Source organism: Topomyia yanbarensis, chromosome 2 (genome assembly GCF_030247195.1).
Source record: "Topomyia yanbarensis strain Yona2022 chromosome 2, ASM3024719v1, whole genome shotgun sequence".
Taxonomy (NCBI): domain Eukaryota; kingdom Metazoa; phylum Arthropoda; class Insecta; order Diptera; family Culicidae; genus Topomyia; species Topomyia yanbarensis.
This window is the reverse complement of record NC_080671.1, coordinates 136,545,025-136,570,866: the sequence shown is the minus strand read 5'-3', so window position 1 is coordinate 136,570,866 and position 25,842 is coordinate 136,545,025. Positions and strand designations below refer to the sequence as shown.

Sequence of the window (25,842 nt, the reverse complement as noted above, 5' to 3'; positions counted from 1 at the left end):
AGTTTATTTCATTTAAATGAATTATGATTTTGATTGAGCTTTCTCAAAAAGTATGATTAATATCTTTGTGAAGCTGTTTTTTTTTATTTTGGATCACTTCCAAAACTTGTCAAATTGTTGTTTAGTTGATACAAACCAATAACAAATTCAAATAATATAGGATAAAAAATTGTTTAACATTCGAATAAAAACGATGAATCAAACAAAAACCATCCTGTATCGAATTCATTAGCTTAGTTTCATTCGAGAACTTTAACTTAGAAAGTTCATTGATCAAATTGGAAGCAATAAAATGTAAGATTAAAACAAAATGCTGATTCAGTATCTGACCTGTCGGAAGTCTTAAGCTCAGCAGCTTTCCGCAGTCTATTTCCACATACATCAGAACGATTTGAATCCCAGTCCTTGAATAGCAATCAGCAGCATCTTCATGCTGGTGGCCAACGAATTGCCAGGATTTGCACTCAGATAGTTTTGGCAGTTCTGGTTCAACTCACGCATCACCTTCGGCGCGTGTTCCTTCGTGATTGGATCCATAAAGTTGAGACTGACGATTGAATCCGACAGGTACCTGTTGGAACAAGAGGCAAATACAGAAATAATACACACAGAAGGCTCTTTTGCAGTCTTCTTATTACCTATGCTTCAATTCGTTGTGATTGACCATGTCGGCGGAGATTTGTTGAATCAGCGACAGCAGAACCGTTTGTTCTAATGGGCACGGGCTGAACACCTGTTTGTAGTCTGCCTTTTCCAAAGTGTAATCAACCAGCGATAAATCATTGGAAAGGAGCGCTTTATGGAAGGCTTTGTTGATGTGACCATGGGCAAGTAACTGCCGGATTTGCTCTTGAATGTCCACATTCGAAGGGGCAGGCGTTTGAGCTTGTGATCGTACCGCCGATAGTACGGAGTCTTCGAGAGAGGAGGCTTGCGCTTCTAAGCCTTTTTCGATCTCACATCGAATGTTTTCTCTCATAACCTTGAGTAGGTTTGTTTGCAATAGCTTAAAGTCCCGTGTGATGTCCTCCCGTAGTACCGCGGTGTTTGTTTTAAACTGCCGATCGCTGCTGCTGTTGACCTGTTCGGGAACCTTTTGAACTAGTTCGATCAGTTCATTTGTTCGGTCTGTAACCTGTTTGTTCTGTGCCATGTGTTGATCCATTTTCTGAACGTCTGTAACATTATAAACATAACATTAAGCATAAGTAGATAGAACACACTAACCTTAACTTACATTCTTTCGTTCCTGCAGAAAATGCGGTGTTCAGTTGACGGAATAATTCTTGCGAAAATTTCTCATAGCCTGGAAGCATAACGTTTCGTATGGACTCGTGGAACGTTCGTTCCAATGTTTTTCGCACCCCAGCTTGGACGGCGGTTGACATTGTATCCAAAAATGTCTAGTATAAAAACCATAAACTTATATGTAATACAGTTGATAAAGTACTCGGTGTCTTTGACTATTTACCTGTGTGCGGCACATCTTTTCCATGGTGGTCCGGAACAAGACATCGCTGTTGTTGAGTTTGGCTCCCACATCCATTTTGATCAAATGAGTCATTTGTTCGATCTGTGCCCCAATGCGTGGTGCAACAAATCGTTGAATTTCCGCGATAATCGTTGGGGTTAGCCGTTCGACGATTTGTGTATTCAGCATCTGCGGCAGGGCTTGCATCAAACCATCTCGGAATTGACGGTTTTGGTAAATTATCGACGCTTCCATTTTGGCAGCATGCTGTCGGTCATTTCGGGTGAAACATTCATCGATTTTCTTAGGAATGTACGTATCTAGTTTGTTCAACACCGATTGATACCGTTGCGCATCTTCCGATCGGGTCTTATTCAAATCGTGAATTTGGGTACGAAGTTCTGTTATCTGACGGGACTGTGTTTGCACAATGTCAAGCAGTAGATCCATTTTCTGGGTTATTTCGTCAAGTTGCTTAGAGTTTTGCGGTACGGTAACGATCATCGGTGGTTGCGGTGGAGGTGGCTGTGCGGCTGTTATGAAATTATTCTGTGGAGGATGCGGCACTTCTGGGACTTTGGGCCATCCTCCGCTGCTGGCAGATTCATTTTTGTTTACTTTGTCGTGTACCGGTTCCGATTTCACAAATCCAAGTGGTGGCTGATCTTGATTAATCGGTTTCACCTCTGATAGTTTCTGGCCCGATTTCTGGGTTGGTTGTACGCTTCGCTGCTGTATTTCGTCCTCGTCATCATCATCGTCGATGTTCTTGAAGTTGTACCGATCGTCATCTTCTTCGTCATCGATTATTTCGTTTTCCAGATCATTCAACTCGTCATCATCAGCACCGATTCCGTCAGTTTCGTCCAATAGAATGTTGTCCGAGTCGTAGTACTCGTTCAGACAATCGTTGTCTTTGAGCGATAGAATCTCCTGTACTTCGCGACTAGGACTTGACCCACCACTGGCTAGCATTTCTGTCGAAGGCATCGGTGGGACTGGTGGTGTTTCTAAACAGTAAATAATGTATTAGAAAAATACTACAATTACAAAGAAGTCAAACATACCTAGCGAGACTGCCTGTTGCAGTTCAACTGACTGTCGCACCTTTGCCTGTTCCTGTTCCTCGATCATGGTGCTGTTGACAATATTCAGCATGTTCAGTGGTGACGGTTTCTCCTTCAGGCTCTCGTTGGGCGATGTAACGCTATTGTTCAGCTGTTGCTGCTGTTTTGTGACATTGGCCAACATAAGCAGAGTGTTCAAAACGTTTGGATTTACGGTTTCGTCATTTATATGCATGTCTGGAATGAAAAATTGGAGGGAACACTAAATGCTAGTTTTCTAGAATGACGGTGTTTTTGCTCGCCGAGCTGTTACCATCGGGCGGTGGTTTTGACGTATGTTGATGGTTCCCCCAGAGATTGTAGGGACAGGAGAAAGTTAGCTTAGCTTAGTTGACCGCCCGTGAGTTTCCCGTGATTGATCAAAGCCTGTTGAAATTGCATATTGAACCAAATGTATGATACTTGGGAGTAGTACATCATACTCAACGTACAACCTACAGAGACTAAGATTATAGTATGACCAATAACGTAGATGGCCACGACCATGCAGGTCAATCCTGGGATAGGAATGAATGTTATCTCAATACTTGTGACTATTTTGATCGAGGAATTCTCTGCACCATCCACAAGTGTCGCAGAATAGGATGGATTGGGTAGGGAAAATAATCAGGATATATCAGGATATGGTAGATATTGAGATTTAGCTAAGTACTCACGCGCTTTGTCTTTCCATTTTAGATCACAGGTTTCAGGTGTGCGACATCCAGTACAAATCAGAGCCGTAGCAACCTAAGGGGCAAGAGGGGGCTTTGCCCCCCCCCCCTCCCACGCGTTTTGCGCCGAACGAAATTAAAGAATAATCAAATAAAAAGCAAGAGATCCATTTGTATAGTTTATACTGTGTTAATTAGTATCGACCCGAAATTTCATCGCCGCAAATGGCCGCGCCTCATGAAACACCGCGCTTAGACGATCTGTCATAATATCGCAAATTGCATAACGAAGGGCCGAATGAGAACACAAGTTGTTCAAAAAATAGATGCAGTCTTGTCGATGTACGGCTGCTTCATCTGGTATAGATGGGCCCCGTGCACAGCTATCTACCTCCACTCTGCAGTCTTTTCCTCTGTAATCTGCAAATTGCAGTTGAGATTGTAGTTCGCTTGCGCTATAATTGCGGTCCGCAGCACAGATTGTTTGAAATACTCCATGTCGGCTGGTATTTTCTACAAGTTTTCTCGCAGCTGTAGAACCTGCGCTACACCTATTGCCGGGATGTCGACTATTTCTTGTCCTCCTTAATTCCGTGGCAATGTGAATCTTTCCAGCGCCAACTGAGGATGGCGCATTGCCGCTGGTTCTAAACGCCTTCCTCAATTTTCTCTCGAGATTTTCCAGAGCTGAACTGACCTACTCTATTTGATGATGCCGAAACTGTAGGTTAACACGGGGACAGCAAACGTGTTGATTTTCTGACTTTACTTCACCCGTTCAAGAAAGACTTCAAGATACAGTTCACTTGATTCAAGAACGTTATTTCGGAGCTTAAGTTTGATGTCGGTGTGGTGAATCCGGGGAGCTGCAGGAATCCGATTTACTGATATGATTCGCCGCGAATCGTGTCCCGAATCATCTCACCTTCATCGATCTCGCAGTCTCCCGTCTTAACCAATCGCTCTGATGGGGGATGAGAATTGTGGTACCACGGGTGATGAAATCTGGCGATAAATGGGGTTCGCCCAATTTCTAAGATACTGCGCACCCTCGCGTTCATCGTGTTTTTTAGTCAGCTGGAAAGCTCCCAGCATGCGAAGCTCAGTAGATACAATGATAGCGGCTGAGTTGTTCGAGATCCGACTCTCCAATCTCCGCTACCCTGGAGGTATCTGCTTTTCCCGGTGATGTTGAGACGGGTCGCCTCTAGGTGTAAGTCGGTATCGTATCTTACGGTTGCCACTGCAACATAGAATACTTCCAGGTTTTGCACAAATTCCAGGAGAATTGGGAGCATGTTACCATTCATGACCTGAAGTTCACAGGTCAACTTAAAAGAATACTGCAGCTTTGGGACATTGCGCAACCGCTTTATCCACAATGGATACCAAATCACATAGCAGCTGCCGACCAAGGGGTGGGTTTCTTTTTCCTTTTTCTTAACGACTAAGAGGGAATCATTTTTTTGTTTTTATCTTGTAACTAGCGAGACGATGAAGGAAGAAAGTTTAGAACAGCGTGGAAACGGTCATATGAGCAAGCTTAGAGTTTACTGACGACGTAACCCTTTGTGCTCTACCGCAGGAGTCAGTATCGTCTTGAGTACTGTGGCTCTAAATATTAAAAATGCTTTTTTTCCAGTCTCTGAATATACGTTAAGTTTAATAAAAAAAATTGCCCCCTCACGCAAAACAGGATTGCTACGGCTCTGCAGTACAAATATGAATGCCGTTCGAATAGGCATTTTCGTAATTATTCTTCCGGGCGTTACATAAAAGGACAAAGCCGCATGGAATATAATAGAGGTATCTATTCATCTTTAGACAGTGTGATCTTAGTAATATGCACGAAAGTCGCAATCAATTTTCGAGAATTTGAAACAAGCATATCTCAAATGAATGTGAAGAAATTCACTGTGAAATGTTATTGACAAGGTGGCGTCTCCACTATCCCTATCAGACACGTTTTTCTGTACAACGGGACGGTTCCCGGTTCAAGAGGTAATACACTCCTCCGCCGAGGGTGTTGCGATTGCCAAGATCAATGGTGTGTTCTATTGCAGCTGCTACGCTCCACCAAGGTGGCCCATAGAGCAGTTCAACCAGATGATCGACAGGCTCTCGTCAGACCTAGTGGGCCGAAAACCGGTAGTTATAGTGGGAGACTTTAACGCTTGGGCAGTGGAGTGGGGCAGCCGCTGTACAAATAGCAGGGGCCAAGCGCTAATGGAGGCGCTTGCGAAACTCGATACTGTGCTAGCTAACAATGGCTCCGCTAGTACACTCCGTAGAAACGGGGTGGAGGCGTGGATTGACGTAACATTTGCCAGCGCGAGTCTGGTTCCAGGCATGGAATGGAGGGTAGACGAAAGCTACACCCATAGCGATCATTTAGCAATCCGCTTTAGGATAAACTATGGTGTGAAGCATCCGAGGGCGGGAGATCCCTGTCAGATACGCGGGTGGAAGTCCAATCACTTCGACAGCGAAGCTTTCACCGCGGCCCTGGGACTGGAGGCCAACACCGACAGTCTAAGCGGGGATGCGCTGGTAGCTGTTCTATCACGCGCGTGTGACGCGACTATGCCGAGAAAAACCCTGTCAAGAAACGGCAGATGCCCGGTATACTGGTGGAGTGCCGAGATTGCAGCTCTACGATCAGCCTTCCTCAGAGCTAGATGTAGGATACAAAGAGCCCGCACCGAGGATGCAAGAGAGAACCGCCGTGAAGGGTTTCGAGCTGCGAAATTGGCCCTTAACAAGGCCATTAAAAGCAGCAAGAGAGCGTGTTTCGACAACCTGTGTGAGAGTGCCAACGCGAATCCGTGGGGTGACGCCTACAGGATCGTGATGGCCAAGATCAAAGGGGGCTCTTCACCCCCAGAACGGTCTCCGGACCGGTTGGCGACGATTATCGAAGTACTCTTCCCGTCTCGAGCTACAAGCCCCTGGCCACCTGCACTACAAGACAGTTCGGGCACGGCAGAAATGGCGGCTCCGGTGACGAATGAAGAACTACTCGCAGTGGCTAAATCCCTAGCAATGAACAAAGCTCCACGGCCGGATGGAGTTCCAAACAGCGCTCTCAAGGCAGCGATCATAGCGAACCCGAACATGTTCAGTAGTGACAGGAAAAAAATGACCCCTATCGGCCCACCCCTGATTCGATTCCTAGTCCCACCAGGAGTACTTGCACCAAATTTGAAGCAAATCGGACAAGTCTAGCTATCGGACCAACGTGCCTGAAGTTTGTATGGGATTTTTCGACAATTTACATGGAGAAAACTTATTAACTCGCATTTTTACCGCTAGGTGGCACTGTATGTATCGCATTATCACTGTAAGTGAAAATAAGAAAGATAATTTAATTGTCTACAACTTTGCAGAAGACTGCTAGTGAATTCGGCTTATTAAGCTTTTAGTGAAGTGATGTCTGAGTCAGTTTTGCATAGGGCCTAGCAGTGCATGGTTGTGTATCAGTCCTCGATTTGCGCGAACTAAACATTTTTGTTAAATAACCGTCAGATTTAGCTCTATGATATATTCAGAAGAATTGTAGTAAATAATACGAGCCATATTTTGGTTACAACGTTTTAGTTCCACATTTCACCACGTAGATGGCGCCAACACTAACTTTTCAACGGAAAGAGAAATTAGGTGTCTTCCATAAAGTTGTAGAACAGGCATTTTCTAATTATTCTTTCGAACATCTTGATAGTCTATCTCTCTTCTATGAAAAGTTAGTGTTGGCGCCCTCTATGCGGTCATAGTTGGAACTAAAATTTTCCAACCAAAACATAACTCGTATTATGTCTTATAATTCTTCTGAACATACTATTAGGCTAAACCTATCGATTATTTCACAAAAATGCATAGTTTGTGGGAAACAGATACACAACCATGCACTGCTAGGCCCCATGCAAAACTGACTCAGACATCACTTCGTTAAAAGTTTAATAACTACTTTCAACAAAGCCGGATTCACTAGCAGTCTTTGGAAAAGTTGTAGACAATTAAATTATCTTTCTTATTTTCACTTACAGTGATAATACGATCCATGCACTGCCATCTAGCGGCAAAAATGCGAGTTAGTGGGTTTTCTCCATGTAAATTGTCGAAAAATCCCATACAAACTTCAGGCACGTTGGTCCGATAGCTAGACTTGTCCGATTTGCTTCAAATTTGGTGCAAGTACTCCTGGTGGGACTAGGAATCGAATCAGGGGTGGGCCGATTGCGTTTTAAAAAATTCATTATTTTCCTGGGCAGTCTAATGTTCAGGCTAGCTATGCAGAGATGCCTTGACGAGTGCCGCTTCCCCGATAGATGGAAAAGGCAGAAATTGGCGCTGTTGCCAAAAGCCCGGGAAGCCGCCAGGCGACCCATCGGCGTACACCCCAATCTGTCTGATCGACACGACTGGCAAATTGTTTGAGAGGATTATCCTCAACAGGCTAACCCCGTACGCAGAAGATACGGGCGGCATGTCAAGCAACCAGTTTGGCTTTCGGAAGGGTAAGTCCACGGTGGACGCTATCAACTCAGTGATAAAGACTGCCGAGATAGCGATCCAACGAAAAAGGCGAGGCATTCGACACTGTGCGTTAGTGACACTTGACGTGAAGAACGCATTCAACAGCGCAAGCTGGGATGCCATCGCGCTCTCGTTACACCGGTTAGCCTACCGGTGGGTCTGTATCTGATCCTGGAAAGCTACTTCCAGAACCGCGTACTGCTATACGAAACCGATGCCGGTCAGAAAAGGGTTCCGATTACAGCAGGAGTTCCGCAGGGCTCAATCCTAGGCCCGGTGCTATGGAACCTAATGTATGACGGGGTTCTGAGACTGAAGTTCCCTCCTGGGGTCAAGATCATCGGCTTTGCCGACGACGTAACCTTGGAGGTCTACGGGGAGTCAATCCCTGAGGTAGAACTAACCGCAGAACACGAGATCAACACGGTGGAGGAATGGATGAGCGCGAGAGGCCTGGAGCTCGCTCATCATAAGACGGAGGTAGTTATCGTCAACAACCGCAAGTCGGCACAACATGCAGTTATCCATGTGGGAGAAGTCGCAATCACCTCACAGCGGAGTCTGAAGTCTCTCGGAGTCATTATAGACGACAAGCTGACCTTCGGCAGCCACGTCGACTATACATGCAAGAGAGCGTCGACTGCTGTTGCGGCTCTATCGTGGATGATGTCCAACAGCTCAAAGGTGTGCGCCAGTAGACGTAGGTTACTGGCAGGCGTTGCCGTATCTATCGTCAGGTACGGCGGCCCGTCATGGTCAAGAGCACTGAGGGTAACCAGTTACCTACAGAAACTGGAGAGCACCTACCGCATGATGTGCCTCAGAGTGATATCTGCCTACCGCACGGTATCACACGATGCATCCTGCGTGATAGCGAGTATGATGCCAATCGGGCTGGTCATTTGGGAAGATGAGGAGTGCTTCGAGCTACGTGAAAATAGAGGAGCCCGCGAGCGCACCAGGGTGACCTCGGTCGCCAGATGGCAGCGTGAGTGGGATAACTCCTCGAAAGGTAAGTGGACCCACCGGCTGATACCTAACATATCGAGCTGAGTGGGAAGACCCCATTGGGAAGTTCACTTCCATCTGACACAATTACTGTCAGGCCATGGCTGTTTCCGACAGTACCTCCACAGGTTCGGGCACGCGGAGGTCCCAGCCTGCCCAGGTGTAGACGAAACTGCCGAACACATACTGTTCGTATGTCCTCGATTCGACGTTGAAAGAAGAGCAATGCTTGACGTCTGTGGCTGGGACACAACCCCTGATACCCTTATTCAGCGGATGTGTCAATCGGTGGAGAAGTGGAACGTAGTCTCGGCTGCTACCACCCAGTTTGCGTGTAGGCTACAGGTAATTTGGCGAACCGAGCAACAGACGACGGGCACGGTGATTGGTTAGTTGGAGCGAAAAAGGCCGAGCACAAAAAAGTGAGTGAATGGTCTGTCCATGCTGAGGCAGGTTTGGCGCAGCGACTGGCAACCGCGTAAGGGGTAAACCCAGCCACCCCGAAGTAAGGCAGAAGAGCGAGTGTATAGGCATATATGTGGACTGCCTCATGCCGAGATGGGAGGGTCGTAGCGTAGTATGTTGGGACTTAGCTATCGATGCCTCGTGGCGTGGCAGAGGGGTGAAAGGGTGATCATCCAAGTCAGCCTCGCAAGGAACGAAAAAGGTGCGCACAAAAGTCAGCCTCATGTGGAGTGTTAGAGAGAGAGAAACAAGGTGCGACAGAGCACCCAAGTAAGCCTCATATAGGACGTATACGCGTGAGTGAGAGTGAATGAGTACATCAAATACAGCCATCCCTCCAGAAGTAATACCGAGAGGTAGTCCCTGGGGGGAACGATGGCGGAGCCCAATACAGTTTAGTCGGTATTAATGGCAGCGTCACCATTCGAGCCCGACTCGCCCCCAGTACACTCCATGTGGTAGCTTGGACACCTACTAATAGCACGTGTACTGGGTTAGTACGTAAACATCTTCTCCATTGTAAAAAAAGACACGTTTCCATAATTGAGTTAAACGCCGAATTGCAAACGACATACTTATCATGCGTGATAAATATAATAAACAGAACGACAAGGGTTCTTGATCCATCGGCAGCCCAGCAGAAGAATGGATGGTAGACGGTTCCAGATTTAATACAAAACTGGCTTATTTTGACACATCCACGATTCGCTTGCGACACAAAAAACATTTTGTGAATTCGACAGTTCCATCTTAGGGCAATTCAATAAATTTCCTACATGAAAGTTTGTTTTTTAAATACGGGTTTTTAAACCAGAGCTCTGAAAATTATACCTTGGCGTGGAAGAGCCGGTATATTAATATATACTGTTACTTAGTGTAGAATTAGACTTTATCCTTTACGGCTATTGTACAACCGCCAGAAGAAACCTAAAACATTGGTACACAATCCGGAATGGCGAAACAGAGAAGGTGACTATATGACAGTGACTCACTCAATACAGAATTGATAAAGGATATGATGCAAAACCTTAGGGTCCGTTCAGGTCAAGTCTTCGATACGGAGCAGTTCCTTCCTAGCATGTTGTTAGTCGCCTCTCACGACATGAGAGCAGGTTCCCCAGTGGTGCTATTCTTGGCTGAAATAGTGAAAAAAGATTTTAGCCCGCCGGACACCACAAGGCCTAGATCGTAGGGGCAGGGGAAAGCTGTCCAGAAAGTATAAGCTAAAGAAGCACCGTTGAAGCAGCTGTCGATTCAGCGTCAAAAACTCGTGGCAGCGGTTTTTTCAGCGAAATTGCCACGAACTATCGTATCAGTAGAGTGGCGTTTTCGACGCAGAGGTGGCATTATCTTGGATTCGGTCGGATCAGCGCCGCTATATGCAATTTGTCAGTTTTCGCATTGGCGAAATTCTTAACTTGACTACGCTGACAGATTGGCGATGGGTTCCAAAGAAGCTGAATGTGGCGTATCTGGTAATCAAATGGGGCGCAAAGGTCTGCAAATACACCCCAACAGCCCGTGGGTATACCAGCCCGGGGACAACTTGACAGTTCCCACATATACAACTCATAAGCAAAATTTGTGGTGATTTGGTGATGTCATGGCGGCTTAGTAGAGCGACATTTGAAAAAGGTTTATTTTATATAAGAAGAGAAAAACATTTTAAACTGAAAAATTACTGATTTATTAAGTGTTTTCATTCATATGTACCTAACTGCTATCATTGATTATGGCGTATAGTGAATCGTATAGTGTATAGTGTATCCATAATAAAATGGTTGAAGTTTTTTAGAATAAATAAACCATTTGTTGGGTATACAATGTCGCGATGGTGCTATTTGCTTTATTTGATTTGTTATCATTTGCATTCTGTCATAAATTCATGTATTTTTAAAACTGAATCTTAATCTCCTTCGAAAAGAATGATTTTTGTTAGCTTTTTTCTAACTGAAAGTCTAGATGTTTTGAAATTCTTGACATATTCATCAATGCGATATTTAAAATAGAAATCTGCACACAACTTAATTAATAAATTTCGATGATTTGAGACTGCATTTTGGCTTAAGATGTGTTCTGAGATGGCATTGAATACTGTTGAATGATCGCTTATTATCTTAAAGATGGTTCGATTCATCATTATGTCGAAATATTTCTCGAAATTAATAGAATCTAATTTGTTCGTTAGAATCGTGAATTCCATTTCCGCCACTTTGCAAATCAGCAATAAATCTTTGTTTACCTCACCGTTACTCGTACCACGTAGTAATTCGTCCAAGCATACATCGCACTTAATTTGGCGAAATAACTTTGTTTTGACTACAACCGCTATTTTGACCATTGCAATATGAATAAAGTTATCGTCCACAGTTGTGCATGATACATAAGATTCGGTATCATAACTGTCGTGCAATGATTTTTCCACATACGAATCGTCGCACCCTGTTCCAGGCATGTCCAAACACGCCACGGCACCGCATGCTGCATTTTACCACCGCAACCGAGTGTATTGAAATGAGCACCCCAAGCCAGTGCTCGATGCGAAGCACCGATACACGATAAACGAAGCACCTGTGTCGGTGGCGGTGTTAAATTTTCGATCCGGTGCTTGGATGCTTCGGAAAACCCTCGGGCCGGGTGCTTTAAAATTTCTGAAGCACCGGAGCCAAGCGCTTTCAACTTCGGACAACACCTCGGAAACTCTTTGACTTTGCACCCGTATCAAAGCGAGAATGTTTAAGCCCGCTAGCATATGCACAAAAAGAAAGAAAAAAAAGATTTTTCGGTGCGACGGAATAAAAGAGAACAGCAAATATACTTCTATAATCACGGCAGTTTGATTTTTAGTTAGATATGTAATTATAAAATATCCAAACTCGATGCAAGTATAGATCGCGGATGGTGGATTTTTTTTAATTTTGCGTCTTGGAAATACTAGTCAACGAAAATTCTATTTCTTTATCTGCTTGCAAATGTATATCTAATTGAAAGCAAAAGATATAAACTTTGCCATCGATAAACATCTTTTTATTTTTTTATGATCCCAATCTATACGGATAACGCACATATGGTGCTTAGCTCAATTTGAATCTATTCCTATTGCCGCCATTTGGGGCACACGTTTCGAATTTTCGATCAATCAATCACAAGTATTTCACAGTATTTGGATAATTTTTATTATACGAAACTTTGTTACCAATTTTTAGACATTCTATCTATAGCTGGTCGTAATAATAAAGTATTGAGTCATTTCATGTCGCAAACTCTATTACAATATTTAGCTAAAATAGTGATGAACTGCCTCATAGTGCTTTTTAGGCTGATAAAATGGAGACACTGAAAAAATCTGTTTATCCGGTTACCAGGTTGTTTTGAAAAAAGAATGAATTTCAATTAGAATGTCAAATTACAGTACTAATTTTATCATTGCGGTCACTAAAACGTATTTTCAGAGGAGCTAATCTCATATAAAATTGTGGCCCTTCGCTAAAACAAGGTCATGTATAAGGTGATCATATTTCGCAAATATTTCATATTCATTCCAAGCACCCCGTCCTGGTAAGTTAAAAGGGAGGGAGGTTTCGCTTTACTCTAATGGAACTGGAATTGTTCATATCATTTGTAGCAAGTTACCTACTGCAGAGAACTTCAATTTTCAAAATTACTTGAAACACGTTATCGTATGTAAAGGCGTTAGGGCACAATCAAGGTGCGCCCATACGATTTATTTCCGCTTTATACGTCATTACCAGTGCCATTACAAAACTTTTAACACAGCACAATGCATAGAAATGAATTTTGGCCGGACTTCATTACTTTTCTGGCACATCCAACGGCGTCCGTGTGTTGACGTGCCGTTTGGTTCGCTGTACTATAGACTTATAGAGCATTAATCTAGAAAAAATCTACGTTATCATAAATATCGCTAGCTGTCCTAGTCCTTATCAGTTCTTCGATAGTTATACTATATAAGCTATATTCATTATTCCGCATGTAAACTCAATAAAACAAAGACAAATTTAGTTGACAAGATGGTAAGTGATCAACCAAACCACATTCTGAAGTGATGCAGTTTGAAATCTGAAGACTAGTTCTTTTGTCTTGCTATATTCTACATGTTTAATAATTGAAGCGATACCTTGTCCTTTTTATATCTACTCTGCTTTAAGGTATAAAAAAGCCAGCTTCAAATGGGTTTTTACAATTTGATCGGCAAAATTTAATTTCTGCATGCATTTTAGATACATAAACTTTTATTTGACTGTCTAAAGAGATTTAAATTCTTGCACAGTATAGTGGGTGTGTAGACTTACCAGTCATAGAGAAAAAAAAAAAAAAAAAAAAAAAAAAAAAAAAAACAGTGATCGATGTAAGGATATGCGATGATTTTTGCTGATACGGTCGGGCATCTATCATCGACATAACTTTGTATAGTCCGTCGGAGATGGCAAACATGAGTTGAAAAGTTTGTGAAAACTAAAAGCATACTGACCACCAGACTATCCAGTACAATATTGGTCAATGAAGTTATGCTTTGTGTAAGCACTACGCACAGGAAGAGACTCCTATCACTTAAACGTCGAGAAGTTAGCTAAAGCATGTAACACCACAACACCAACGAAAAGCGAATTAATTTACTTTATTTTTTTAGTAGTTGAAAAATTAAATGACTTACACCAGAAAATCGAATAACAGACCAATGATTTCCCGGATAATGCGACCTGTAATGCATTAAATACACCTTAAGTTTGTTTGAGAATTCATGCACAAATAGCTATACAAAACTGAAATATATCATGAACCCGTTAATAATATATTATATAAATGAAAAGCAACTGAAAAGACAAATCACACCTTGGAATTTTAACATATTTTATTTTAGATTCGATTACCCGGGGTAAGATTTTTTAAATCCCCGGATATTCGAATCTGATCTCTTTATTATTTGGAATAAATTTCCCTTTTTCCACAGCAAAAAAAAAAATTATGTGTGCATACTTTGCATCTATAAGATGTTAACAACGTTCTTATGAAATGATACTTGAAATTGGCTTGGTTCGTCAATAGACCATCGGTATAATTTGTGTTAGGTTTGTGTAAGTCATAGAAATTTAAACGCGTATGTAAATTATATGTTCCCACGCGAGTTGACTTTATTCGCTTGCGTATTATCATATGATAAGTTGTCTCTTTTTACTTTTACTGTAAATTTTGACAAATGAACAGTATATTTGATTGAATTGATTAGAATGACAAAATAGGATTATTTGTATTGAACAAAAACCAAGATCTAAAAATTGCAATACAAACTAGTTGGACCCACTACCATTTGCCCGAAAGGTAGACTGAAAATATTGGTCCTAAAGTTTTTGTTTAATTCATACACGGCACTCATGAAGTCATTTGATGGTAGCTGAAGCTGCAACTTTAGAAATTTTGCTAAAATACTACAATTTCATATTTGATTTTACCTATGCGGAAACTAAAGAGAATTTTCACAGATTTTAAATATTGATCTTTCTACCTAGAGTTAAAAACTAAAATGTTTTCTCAATCAGTAACATATTCACTTTCCAGACTGATTTCTGGAAACATAATTTCTTTTTGAAGTTATGACTAAAGCTGAATACTTTACAGGATACTTAACGACCTTGACTTTTTCAGAAATCATATTTTTATTAATTTTATAATGACGGGACATTATTTTGAGCATTTCGAGACAAATGAAAAATACAACCGTCAAACTGGGAACTTGCAACACTTCTGACTTCCTCTGTTAATGTAAATTTAGCAACGGTAATAATAATTTTAACAATTTGGAGTCAAAAGTCTTAAAATTATGCAAAACATATGAAAGGTGTTGACCGAATAAAAATATTTAAAATCAACATTTTTTTCTATCACGCATTCCTATTTGCTTTTCAATTCAATTTAGGCGCATATGTATTTCCATACCTGAATAAAAAATTTCAAACTGAGCTATTTAGTACTAAGTAGCGGAAAACTTTGACACTTTATTCTTTCAATGATACTTTTAGTAATACAAATGTGGAGGTTACAATCCAATCGCTATTAATCGTTAAATAGTTAGTCTCAATATTATTTTTTTTTAGTTTTTAGAAGAGAATTTTCTCTTATTTTTAAAGAATACAAATGACCGGACGATATTTAAATTTCGAAGTGCAGAAGAATCTTTTTAATTTTGATATTGAATAAAGGTCAGTTATGGTCTTCAAGCGTAATACTCGGACTGAGGTTGTTTGATGTAAGAGTTGGCTAAGATGAAAAATTCTACTTCAGTACCAATGCCAATTTAAATCCATTCATTCATCTATTTATAATTCCTACATGCATACCTACTTAATCATTCCTTACTGTATAATGCATTACAGATTCTTCATAAAGTACCAAGCTCGTTCATGCATATGAACGCACAAATTGCTTTGAGCCACTTACCAAGCGACAGCAATAGCGCGGCGATAATCGCTATCGAAATATAAGCTGCCGTGTTTTACGAATTTCAAAACACTCGGTACGGTGCCTGCCGATATCAGAAACACCTCGGTTGCGGTGCCTGCCGATGTGAGATGCACCTCGGTTACGGTGCCTACCGAAGTCAGAAACACTCGGGTCGGTGCTTTGCCGAAGCAACGAGCACGGTGGTTAAATATCATGGGCTGGCACCGACACCGGTGCCTTGGTATCGGCGACCGGTGTCTGCTGTTGAGCACCGGTACGGCGTGCCAACTTCAATCCTCTTGGTGGCGTGTTTATTGGTAGAAGTGCCCACCGTGCAGCACCGTTCGGTGCTTTTGCCATGCCTGCCCTGTTCTACCATTTATCGATTTCAAATAGAATCCTCCTTTTTCTTCAGCGTGCAGCATTTTAATTTCATCGAAGTCAAAGCAATTGGCATAAGCAGTCAACGTCACGTTGTTGTTTTTAATTAATCGTTTGTATGCGGCTTTAAACTGTATGGTAGTAGGATTATTGTTATTGCCTCCCTTTGATCTTATAGCTGAAAAAAAATGTTTCAATATGATCTTGACTATAACGGTAGCATGCTATTTGATCCAACTCAAACATTTCTTCCATATATAGTTTGCATATCGGAGAAACTTTGTATGGCAGTCAGAAATCCAACAAATCCAGTCTTATTTGGTGATTGAACAATCGGCACCCAGAACTTTTTCCCTTGTCTTTCCTGTTCGATGCTGATGTTATTGATATATCTAAGACCCTCGTGAAAGAGAGAACGACATCTATCGATATTGTTTAAAACCTTTAGATGAGCAATGTTTACTGTTCAGCACGTCGAATAGATCATTGAACAACCTTATGAATCTGATTGTTTCCTCGCAACCGTGGAAGTCAGAATTTGTCGTTCTAAGACATTCGAGAGCATCCGCTACACTTTGGCTGAGGGTCTGGGCAGCTAGATCAACTCGCATATTTTCATTTTGGAAGCAAACATGTCGATTAGTCAGCTTGCTAGCAATTTTGAGTCCACGAACATTTTGTAGCTAGTTCAACTTGTCAATATACATCCATACCACGAATCCACTCTTGGTTTTAAAAATTTGTTTTGCAAAAAGAGTGTTTCTCACGAGTTTGAGCGTATGACAGACATCAAGTAATATGAAAATTGGCTCGTTTGTGCACGGATGCGGGAAGTTTGTTTGAAAACTGTCTCCAACCTGTAGTGATGCACCTAAGGTATTTGCTGTGCTGATATTCGTATTTAATCCATCGAATGTGTGTGCTACAACTGTTACACCAATTCGATGTAAAGCGATTATAATATTTTCAACCAAGCTTGATTTTTGTTCTGTATCCAGAGAGTTTATGAAGAAATACGCTACAGGTATCTTAAAATTTGTTTTTACTCCAGTCACCATAAACACTAAAGCGTCTTTGGCTAGTGGTACATCATCAGAAACTTCAGGTAAAAATTCCGAAAACTGCACAGTTCCTTCCATTTTCTTGGAATACTGATTCCATTGTAAGTGCTTCCGGATAGACATCTCGTCCATCATTAAACACACTAATAATCGCTCTTGTTTCACTTTTAACTCATTAGCCATCGCCTCCAATGCAGCCATGGCTTCGGCCGTTACACCTGGCTCGCCATCGACTGACTGATACCACCGGGTGATAGAACGTGTGTGCGGTAGACGATTCCCGAAGGACTGCCGGACGTACTTATAAGCTCGTGGAGAGTAACAAAACACTTAAGTTCATCGGAATACTCCGTACCTTTTCCAGCTGGTGAATATAACTCTTTCAAGAGTGTGTTACCTCCACAATATGCCTACAAATGGTTGTATCAATCATCATTCATAAATTATAAACACAAGGCGCTACCATTAAATGATCTGCCGCGCAATTAGTAATTAGGTCTTTGTCTCTTGCCTCTGTCAAGGCTTTCTCGAGAGTATCAACTTGTTTTTGGAGAGTACGGCATATTTGATACAAACGGTTCATCTTCTTTTTCGCTGTTTCCAGGGACTTTCGCAATTTCAAGGGTTCACCAGACCTTGTGAATTCAAGATATCGAAGCAAACAAATTTAATCAACACCGTCAAAATAAATATTGCTATTATTTACCGTTCCTGAGGATAAAAAGTTTCGAAGCTATATGTGTCATTTCCGAGCAAAGAAAATCTAAGTCTTGACTACAAATGATATATGAGAAATTATAAATGTGGTTGTACTGCCAGTTTCCTGTAATTAATACATACGTTTCTTCTGAATCAGTTTTTTTAAACTGCAATGGCACCGCATGTTTCAATAAAACCTTTTTGCAATCAATATCCTTGTAGTCAGTCAACGAGAAATGCAAACTACAAACTCGTTCAATGTTTGCTGATTCAATATTGATTTTTTGTCCACAAAATATCAATATAGCTTTCAGCCATTTATTCCGCATCAAATTATTCCGGGGGAAACTATAATGGATCTCAAAATTGAATATTATCGATGAACTGTGAAACAACAATCCTACCGATGACTGCTGATTGCTTGCTTGGCTGTCGATAGGCCCAGATGGTTCTTACACTCTTTTATAATGCACCACATTTCGAAAAAATCTTATATAATCCAAAATCCAAATTTTTTTCAATCTTTTTAATCACACTTTTTAATCCGTCGATTCAGAGAAGATGACAGCTCTCACATTTGATATTATATGTCATTACCAAATGTTGCGCTAGATTTATAGACGGCGTGCATAACAAACGCCACGAAAAAACAATTTCCTTTGTAAACTTTTTGTTTTGTTATTCATGGAACTCAAAACGAATAGGTATGTTAGCGCCACTTTCGATTCAGTGGTACATATATGAAACAGTCGACTATCTGTCATGTTTCCCCCCCGGCTGGGGTATACTTACTTACCTTTCCATTTAGGCTAGAGCCATGTTCTCTTGCTGTATGCAGAAGCACTTGGTCCATTGCTGCTTGTCGCTAGCCTCGCAGTATTCGAAGGGTCCGCAGGTCGTCCTCTATCTGATCGATCCACCGTGCTCGCTGTGCGCCCCATCTTCTTGTTTCTGTAGGGTCGTCCTCAAGAACCATCTTCAAACGTCCTATTTTTGCGGTATGCACGATGGATGGTTCTTCCAGTAACTGATGCAATTCATGGTTCATTCGCCTACGCCACGTTCCGTCTTCTATCTGCACGCCACCATAGATGGTACGCAACACCTTTCGTTCAAAAACTTCAAGGGCGCGTTGATCCTCCGCGACTTAGTCCAGGTCTCGTGGCCGTAGAGGACCACCGGTCTAATCAGCGTCTTGTAGATAATCAATTTCGTGCGGCGGCGAATTTTGTTCGACCGGGGCGTCCTTCGGAGTCTAAAGTAACCACAATTTCCCGCCAAGATACGTCTCTAAATTTCTCTGCTGGTATCATTGTCGGCGGTTATCAGTGAGCCCAAATACACGAATTCGTCGACCATCTCGATTTCGTCATCGTCAATCCGGACTCGGGATGGGAGGTTCACATTGTCGTCTCTAGAACATTTTTCTCTCATGTATTTTGTCTGCGAAACGATGATGGCAAGTCCAATCCTGCTGGCTTCATCTTTCAGTCTGATGTACGTATCCGACATCGCCTCAAAGTTCCGTGCCAGTATGTCAATGTCGTCGGCGAAGCCAAAAAGCTGGACGGACTTCCTCAAGATCGTGCCACTCGTGTCTATCCCCGCTCTCCTTATTACACCTTCTAACGCAACGTTGAACAGCAGTTATGATAGACCCTCACCTTGCCGCAACCCTCTTCGAGATTCAAAGGGTCTCGAGAGTGTACCTAATACTCGAACAACGCACATCACTCGGTCCATCGTCGCTTTGACTAATCGTGTTAGCCTATCCGGAAAACCGTAGTCGTGCATTATCTGCCACAGCTGATCTCGATCGATTGTGTCATACGCCGATTACGCGGTACAGTTGGTCGGTGTTAAGTCAGACCGGACTAAGTCGTATAACATCAACAAATTAGATAATGACAACACTGGATAAAGAATTTCTTCAGCTACATTCAACTTTTGCCAGATTTGAAATATGTAACCAAAAACAAGAATTATGGCAAAAAATAATTTCCAATTATAACGTACAGGATACTGCGATTTAAACTTTAAACCCGTTTTCTCGAAATCAATATTTTGTCACTTAGTCCGGTCTGACTTAACACCGACCAGTTGTTCCATCGCTTCGCGATCTCGTTCCTCTTGTTAGCGCTTCCTTCTCTGGAGGACCAAGTTTTGCCTGTTCCGTGCTTGTCTGTATCGCTCTACATTCTATCTCGTTCCGTGCTGCAGCATCCTCGCTTTCTTCTCCTCTATTAACTGCTTACATTCGTTCGTCATCGAACCAGTCTTTTCCTCGATTGGGAATCGCTGTACCTAGTGCCGCTATAGCAGTAATTGCTATGGCGGAACGAATCTCCCTCCAGCCATCTTCAAGAGTAGCTGCGCCCGGCTGTTCTTCCGTGAGTAGTGCTGTTTCCAGCCACTGTGCGTAGTCTTGGGCAACCCCGGCGTCCCGAAGTTGCGCGACGTTGGGCTTTGGCGTCCGACTACGACGAGTGTTGTACACCGTCGAGAGTTTTGAGCACATGCATACTGCAATTAGGTAATCCGAATCTATATTCGCACTGCGGTAGGTACAAACGTTGGTGATATCAGAGAAGAATCGCCCGTTAATTAGAACGTGATCGATTTGGTCGCCAGTGGGTATGTGGGCAACAATTTTTGTACGACAGTGCGGAAGAGTTGCCGAAGAGAGAACTACTTCCAGCTAACACTACGGAGGAACTTCGCGTTCATTTGATGCTGCACGATGTGAAAGCGGCACAGGTTATCGGGGATGCCAATCGCTTTTCAAGGGGACAGTGCTGGTGAGGACGATGGCGTGCGTCGAACTGTAGACGAAAGAGCAATAGGCAGCCGATTGAGATGCTAAGAGCAACGAGCAGACAGAGCAGAGTACTACAACCGAGTACGAGAAGGCGGAGCTGTGACTGATGAAGCTGACACAGGCGGAGTGTTTTATCGATGAGTTGAAAGTACTGGTCAGGAACAAGGATCTGTCGGTGAACCAATGGCTGGTGATGGAAAAGTCCCGCCAGCTCTACAAACTTACTGCGCTGATTGATGAAAACTGACTGATTCGAATGGAGGGCTGAGTTGAGAAAGCAGAGTTGCTGTCATTCGATCTACGTTTTCCAAGGATCTTGCCACATCAGCAAAGAATCAAGCAGCTGATTGTTCAGCATTACTACGACAAGAGCGGTTACGGATATCAACAGGTGGCCAAGAACGAGCTGAAGTAGCTGTTCTACATTCCGCAGTAGTCCAGAAGGTATCGTCGTCTTGCGTATGGTGTAACGATCATCGAAGTCGGATTCGAGTTTCACGAATGGCCAGAAATAATTATGGATATCGCAGTTTATTATCTCAAATAAACATGAAAAGTGATCGGCAGTGGGTAGACTATCATCATTGGTAGTAATTTATCGGTGATTTTGTTTTTATAAATTTAAAACCCCGGTGTAATTAAATATAAAAACCCGCTCGGTTTCGAATGCTGCTCGTCATATATGTACAGCTATTTTTCAAGCTTGTGAGCTGATGAATTAAGATTATAGCTTCAAAGTACTAACCATCCACGCCACTTACCTGTTTTGTCACTGGTGGAGTTGAAAGAATCCGGCGTCATCAAGTTAACAGTTTGCTTCGGCTGAATGATTTTTTCCGTCGAGGTTGATAACACAGCAGCGACTGCAACTGGTGAGAGTATTTTATTTAACTCCTCCGTCTCTTTTGATTGCGACTTATTGCCCTTATCGCTGGCATTCAATGAACCTTCAGTGCCTTCACCGACTAACGTATTGTTTGCATTTTTGTTAATCATATCCATCAGCGAGGAGACATTATTCCCTCGTTCATCTTTGTTCGTAGAACCGGTTGATGATTGCGAGATATTCCGATATTCACTGCTGACGCTTGAAATTGTGCTGCGTACCACAGTGCCGAAGGCCACATTCGGTTGATAAAACAGATGGCACTCTTGCACGCTCTTGGGCTGGACAAGATACATGCGAATCACCACACAGTAGAGAGCACTATTTTCCTCGTCATAGTCGTCCAACTCTTCGATTAAATATGCATCGTTGGTTTTAAACATACGAACCGCTACGTCCAGAATGCCAAAACTGAGAATCGGCGACGAAAGCGGGAATTCGGCAATCGATGAGATATATGCTCTCGTGATTGCATTTACGCTAGTGACTGTGGAGCTTACTGTCGATGTTGCTGTGTTGTTCTGATCTGTCGTCTTGGATTCTGCCAGTTTGGAACTGGTGTAACTTTCTTCGCATGATTTCCCATTTGTTATGGTAGAACATGTTTCTTTGCACACCTGCAGCACATATAACTCTCGGGTCGACATATCCGATAGGACAAGATACGACGAGGTGGCATCGATTTCCGCTTTAAAACAAAGTGATTGATCGATCGGGAGAGCGAATTTAATCATCTGAGTACACTCCCAGGTTTCACAGGACCAAACTTTGATTTCGGTATTGTTGTCTGAGCACGTGATAGCGTGTTGCCAAAGTGTTTGGCTGTAATAGATTAGGTTATTTATAAATACTGAAAGGTTAACAGCGGCGCAAAACTTACTCCCCTGCCTGCTCTGTGTAGTTATCCAAAAAGAAGAAACTGCTGATCGTCTTTCCGCCGTGAGGTTTCCACTGATGTAGACACCTCGGATTGCTTTCGTTTGTGTGCTGATAAACTTGATAGAATCGGATGACACCATCTTCGCAACTGATGGCCAAGGTTGTCCCATCCGCAGAAAAGATAGCTCCGGTTATCACGGGTAAAGCGTCTCGAAATTTGAATCCTCCCTCGGAAATGTCTTTTCCGGCAATTTCGCCGCTTCCGTAGTGCTGAACAACGGTACTAATACTGTAGCACTGGAAGATATCACCACGGGTCCAAACTAGCAATTGGCTGGCGTACTGATCCTCGTAGCCACTGTCTTGCAGATAGGGACACCAGGATATCTTGTCGCACAGCGGCACGTGCCCGTCGATTGGATCGTTTACTTTAAGCAACTTCGAGCAAATGATTTTTTCGTTGACAATTTCAACCTGGTACACGTGCAGTGCAATCTGTTCGATAACGCCCAGCAGAATCTTGGAAGAAGAATGAGCAAACTGCAAGTCTAGAACTTCACCAGACATGCCTTTGATGAGAGCACGCTGGCCAAGTGAGAGGTGCACGATACGAACCATACCCTCCGGGGTAGCTCGGTGGTTTACTGAAAGGGAATATGTTAGTTTGCAATCTACAAGAAACAAGCAGAGCATATTATTCAAGCTAAATACGTACCTGTAATAGCATAAGCGATCAGCTTGCCTTCATTATGACAAGCGATTAGCCGCCCCGGATAGTTCCGCTGTTCCCACTTGTAGTCGACAATATTCTTCAGCTTAACCTTCGAACTACCATGGTCATGTTTTCCGACACTACCGACAACTGTCACGCTGCGTCCATTTATATCAAAGCAGTGTTGTTTTTCGTCCTTGTTGAAGACGCTAGAAAAAGAACCGAGACATAAGTAGTAAAAAGTCAACGCTTGTACTGCAATATCTTACATGGTCGCTGAGGCGGTGGATCCAGCGGAAGTGGTTTTACCCATTTTGTCCATTCCAAAAAACGTTCGAATTTTATGAGCAACGCGATATCCTCTGAAAATCGGTGAAACGACGCCCTTCAATAATAGATTTTTGATAACGCGACCAATCTGAACTGTTCCGAGGAGAATAATTAGCATAGCATTACAGCACCGGCAAGGATTTTTCTGTACGTTGAAATTACGTCGACCCGTGAAGGAAATTCACAATTGCGGACGGTTCAACTATGCTTGATATTATTTCGCAATTTGAGTGTTGAGACAAACGAAATGCACTGAATAGAAAATAGTCGTACGCGGTTCTATTCTAATTTCTATTGTGCCGCTAAACAATCTTTTTTAAAATCGACCGAAAAGCAGCTAGTTTTGGAAACAAACCTTCTAATTTGATTTTTCAGCAGTCGGACCAACCGATAACACTTATCGCGGGCTGAAAATAAACTTTTATTGGGTATTTTTTTGAAAAAACACGCGATTCAGCATAAAAATTGCACTTTTTGCGGAATTTTTTGCTTTTTTCTTCGGCTTCTTTTCCGCATCGCTCTTTTGGCATTGACAGATGTTGGTCGATTTTCAGTAAATCGAAAAATCGGGAAAATCGATCAAAAGCCGTCAAGGGGTCCACGCAGTGAAAATTCCCTAATGTCGTTTTCGATTGAGAATCTAGAAACTAACCCACCGCCATTCCGGAAAGGCTGCCTGAACAATAAGCCTGCCTCATGGCTACCTCACGGCTACCAGGCCCGATTCAGTGACGTTTCCACTTGGATGTCAGATTAGGAAATGACAAGTAAAACTCGCCCGATTCGAACGTGCTCGCGGTTACTGTATTTTTTCTCCACCATTGCATATTGACCGGTTGGAATGTTTTCCAGTTTTATTTTGAAAGTAGATTTTTATACATAGGTAAGCATTCTATTTTTACTAAAATGTTTTAATTCCAGAAGCACCCGAATTACGTCGATTGCTTTGAAGAGATCGTCAATTAAGGGCCAAATCAATAAGATGACTCCATCCAATAGCATCTAATAAAACATAAATTATAATATTTTTCTTTTCTTTTTCTTCGAAAACTAAATGTGGCAAACAAAACAATAAATTGAAACTAAGAAGAAGAAGAAACACCAAAAACCGGTTCACTAGCGGTTGTGGTCACTCTTGAGATATCTGACGCTTAATTTACGCACACCGAGATCTCGCATTTCTACACTCAAAAATTAAATCACTTTGATTTCATGTGATTATTCACATAAATACAAATGTTTTCAATTTCGACATAGATTACGTGATTCATATAAATCACATCTAACAACTATGTAGCGGCTATGTGAATAGCATATAAGTTTTAACTGACGTCAATCTTTGATAATCCAGCTTATATGAATTTCATGTACGAAAAAATCAACCGTGAACCGACAACTTGCTGGGTTGGTGTTGTGTTCTGCGAAAGGTTTGTATTGTTGAATTTATTTGCATGATAGATAAATCTGATATTCCATTTACTTTAATTTCAGGGATCCATTGGGCGAATGGCTAAATTCTCGGTCCAAAGTTACGGATCAATTACTTTTTAGTGCGGTATGTTCCATAGCACAGTATTTAATGTTAAAGTTCAAGTTTAAAAGCATGCGTTATAATAAATTGTAAAATAATCAAAGAAATAAGTCTATATTTAGTGTTTGAAAATTAAAAATACTTTTATTGTTATATATTAGTACCATGCAAATTAAACTATCTGTTTCAAAGATAAAATTTATCTGGCTCATCAAATAGAAGTTACATGTCTTCTGTATACTGCGCAACGGAGATTCACGTAATAATTACTGAAACACAAACATGCATGATATGTTTGACTTCATGTAATTAATACGTGAATTCCCTTTCCCAGGTATATGAAAAACACGTAACTTTGACCTGGTGAGCTAGATAAATATTATTTGATGAGCCAGATACTGATATATCTATCTATCCTATATAATGTACGTGAAAAGTGTGGTGGATGAGATTCACATATGTTTTCATGTAAAAGTAACGTTATTTATTTTTTGAGTGTATACTACCGCCCTCCCCTTAAGCCCACAAGCGGTTTGTTTTCCTCCCAATTCGCAGTGCAAATGATTTGTTTTCCTCCCAATTTAAACGTCAAAACGGCACAATACTAACGCAGGATAACCCAATTAAGCTCAGTCGGAAATGAACCGGAATTCTGGCTGGTTCCAGTTCGTATTCCGGCTCCAGTGACACAACCGATTCTAGTTAGAATCGGTTGTTGCACTGGAGCCGGAATACGAACTGGAACCAGCCAGAATTCCAGTTCATTTCCGGCTGAACTTTACTGGGAAGTCTCTGGCTGCTAGAAGTAGAGCAGCCATGCCTTCCTCAA

At 42.1% G+C, this 25,842-nt stretch overlaps 1 protein-coding gene across 2 annotated transcripts; it reads right to left on the bottom strand.

Moving 5' to 3' along the window:
* Window positions 1–24,012, bottom strand: LOC131681456 (enhancer of mRNA-decapping protein 4 homolog). Of its 2 annotated transcripts, XM_058962254.1 has the most exons (10): window positions 23,838–24,012; window positions 23,422–23,514; window positions 23,156–23,361; window positions 22,442–23,084; window positions 21,437–22,383; window positions 2,539–2,775; window positions 1,472–2,481; window positions 1,238–1,403; window positions 639–1,176; window positions 1–571 (listed from the first exon to the last, which is right to left on the bottom strand). In XM_058962254.1, the coding sequence occupies exons 2-10, from the start codon at window positions 23,472–23,474 to the stop codon at window positions 382–384; spliced, it is 3,990 nt and encodes a 1,329-aa protein (XP_058818237.1). In that variant the 5' UTR covers window positions 23,475–23,514; window positions 23,838–24,012; the 3' UTR covers window positions 1–381. The 2 variants fall into 2 exon arrangements, with proteins under 2 accessions (XP_058818237.1, XP_058818236.1); XM_058962253.1 differs by having other exon boundaries at window positions 23,422–24,012.
* Window positions 24,013–25,842: the final 1,830 nt, after the last annotated feature.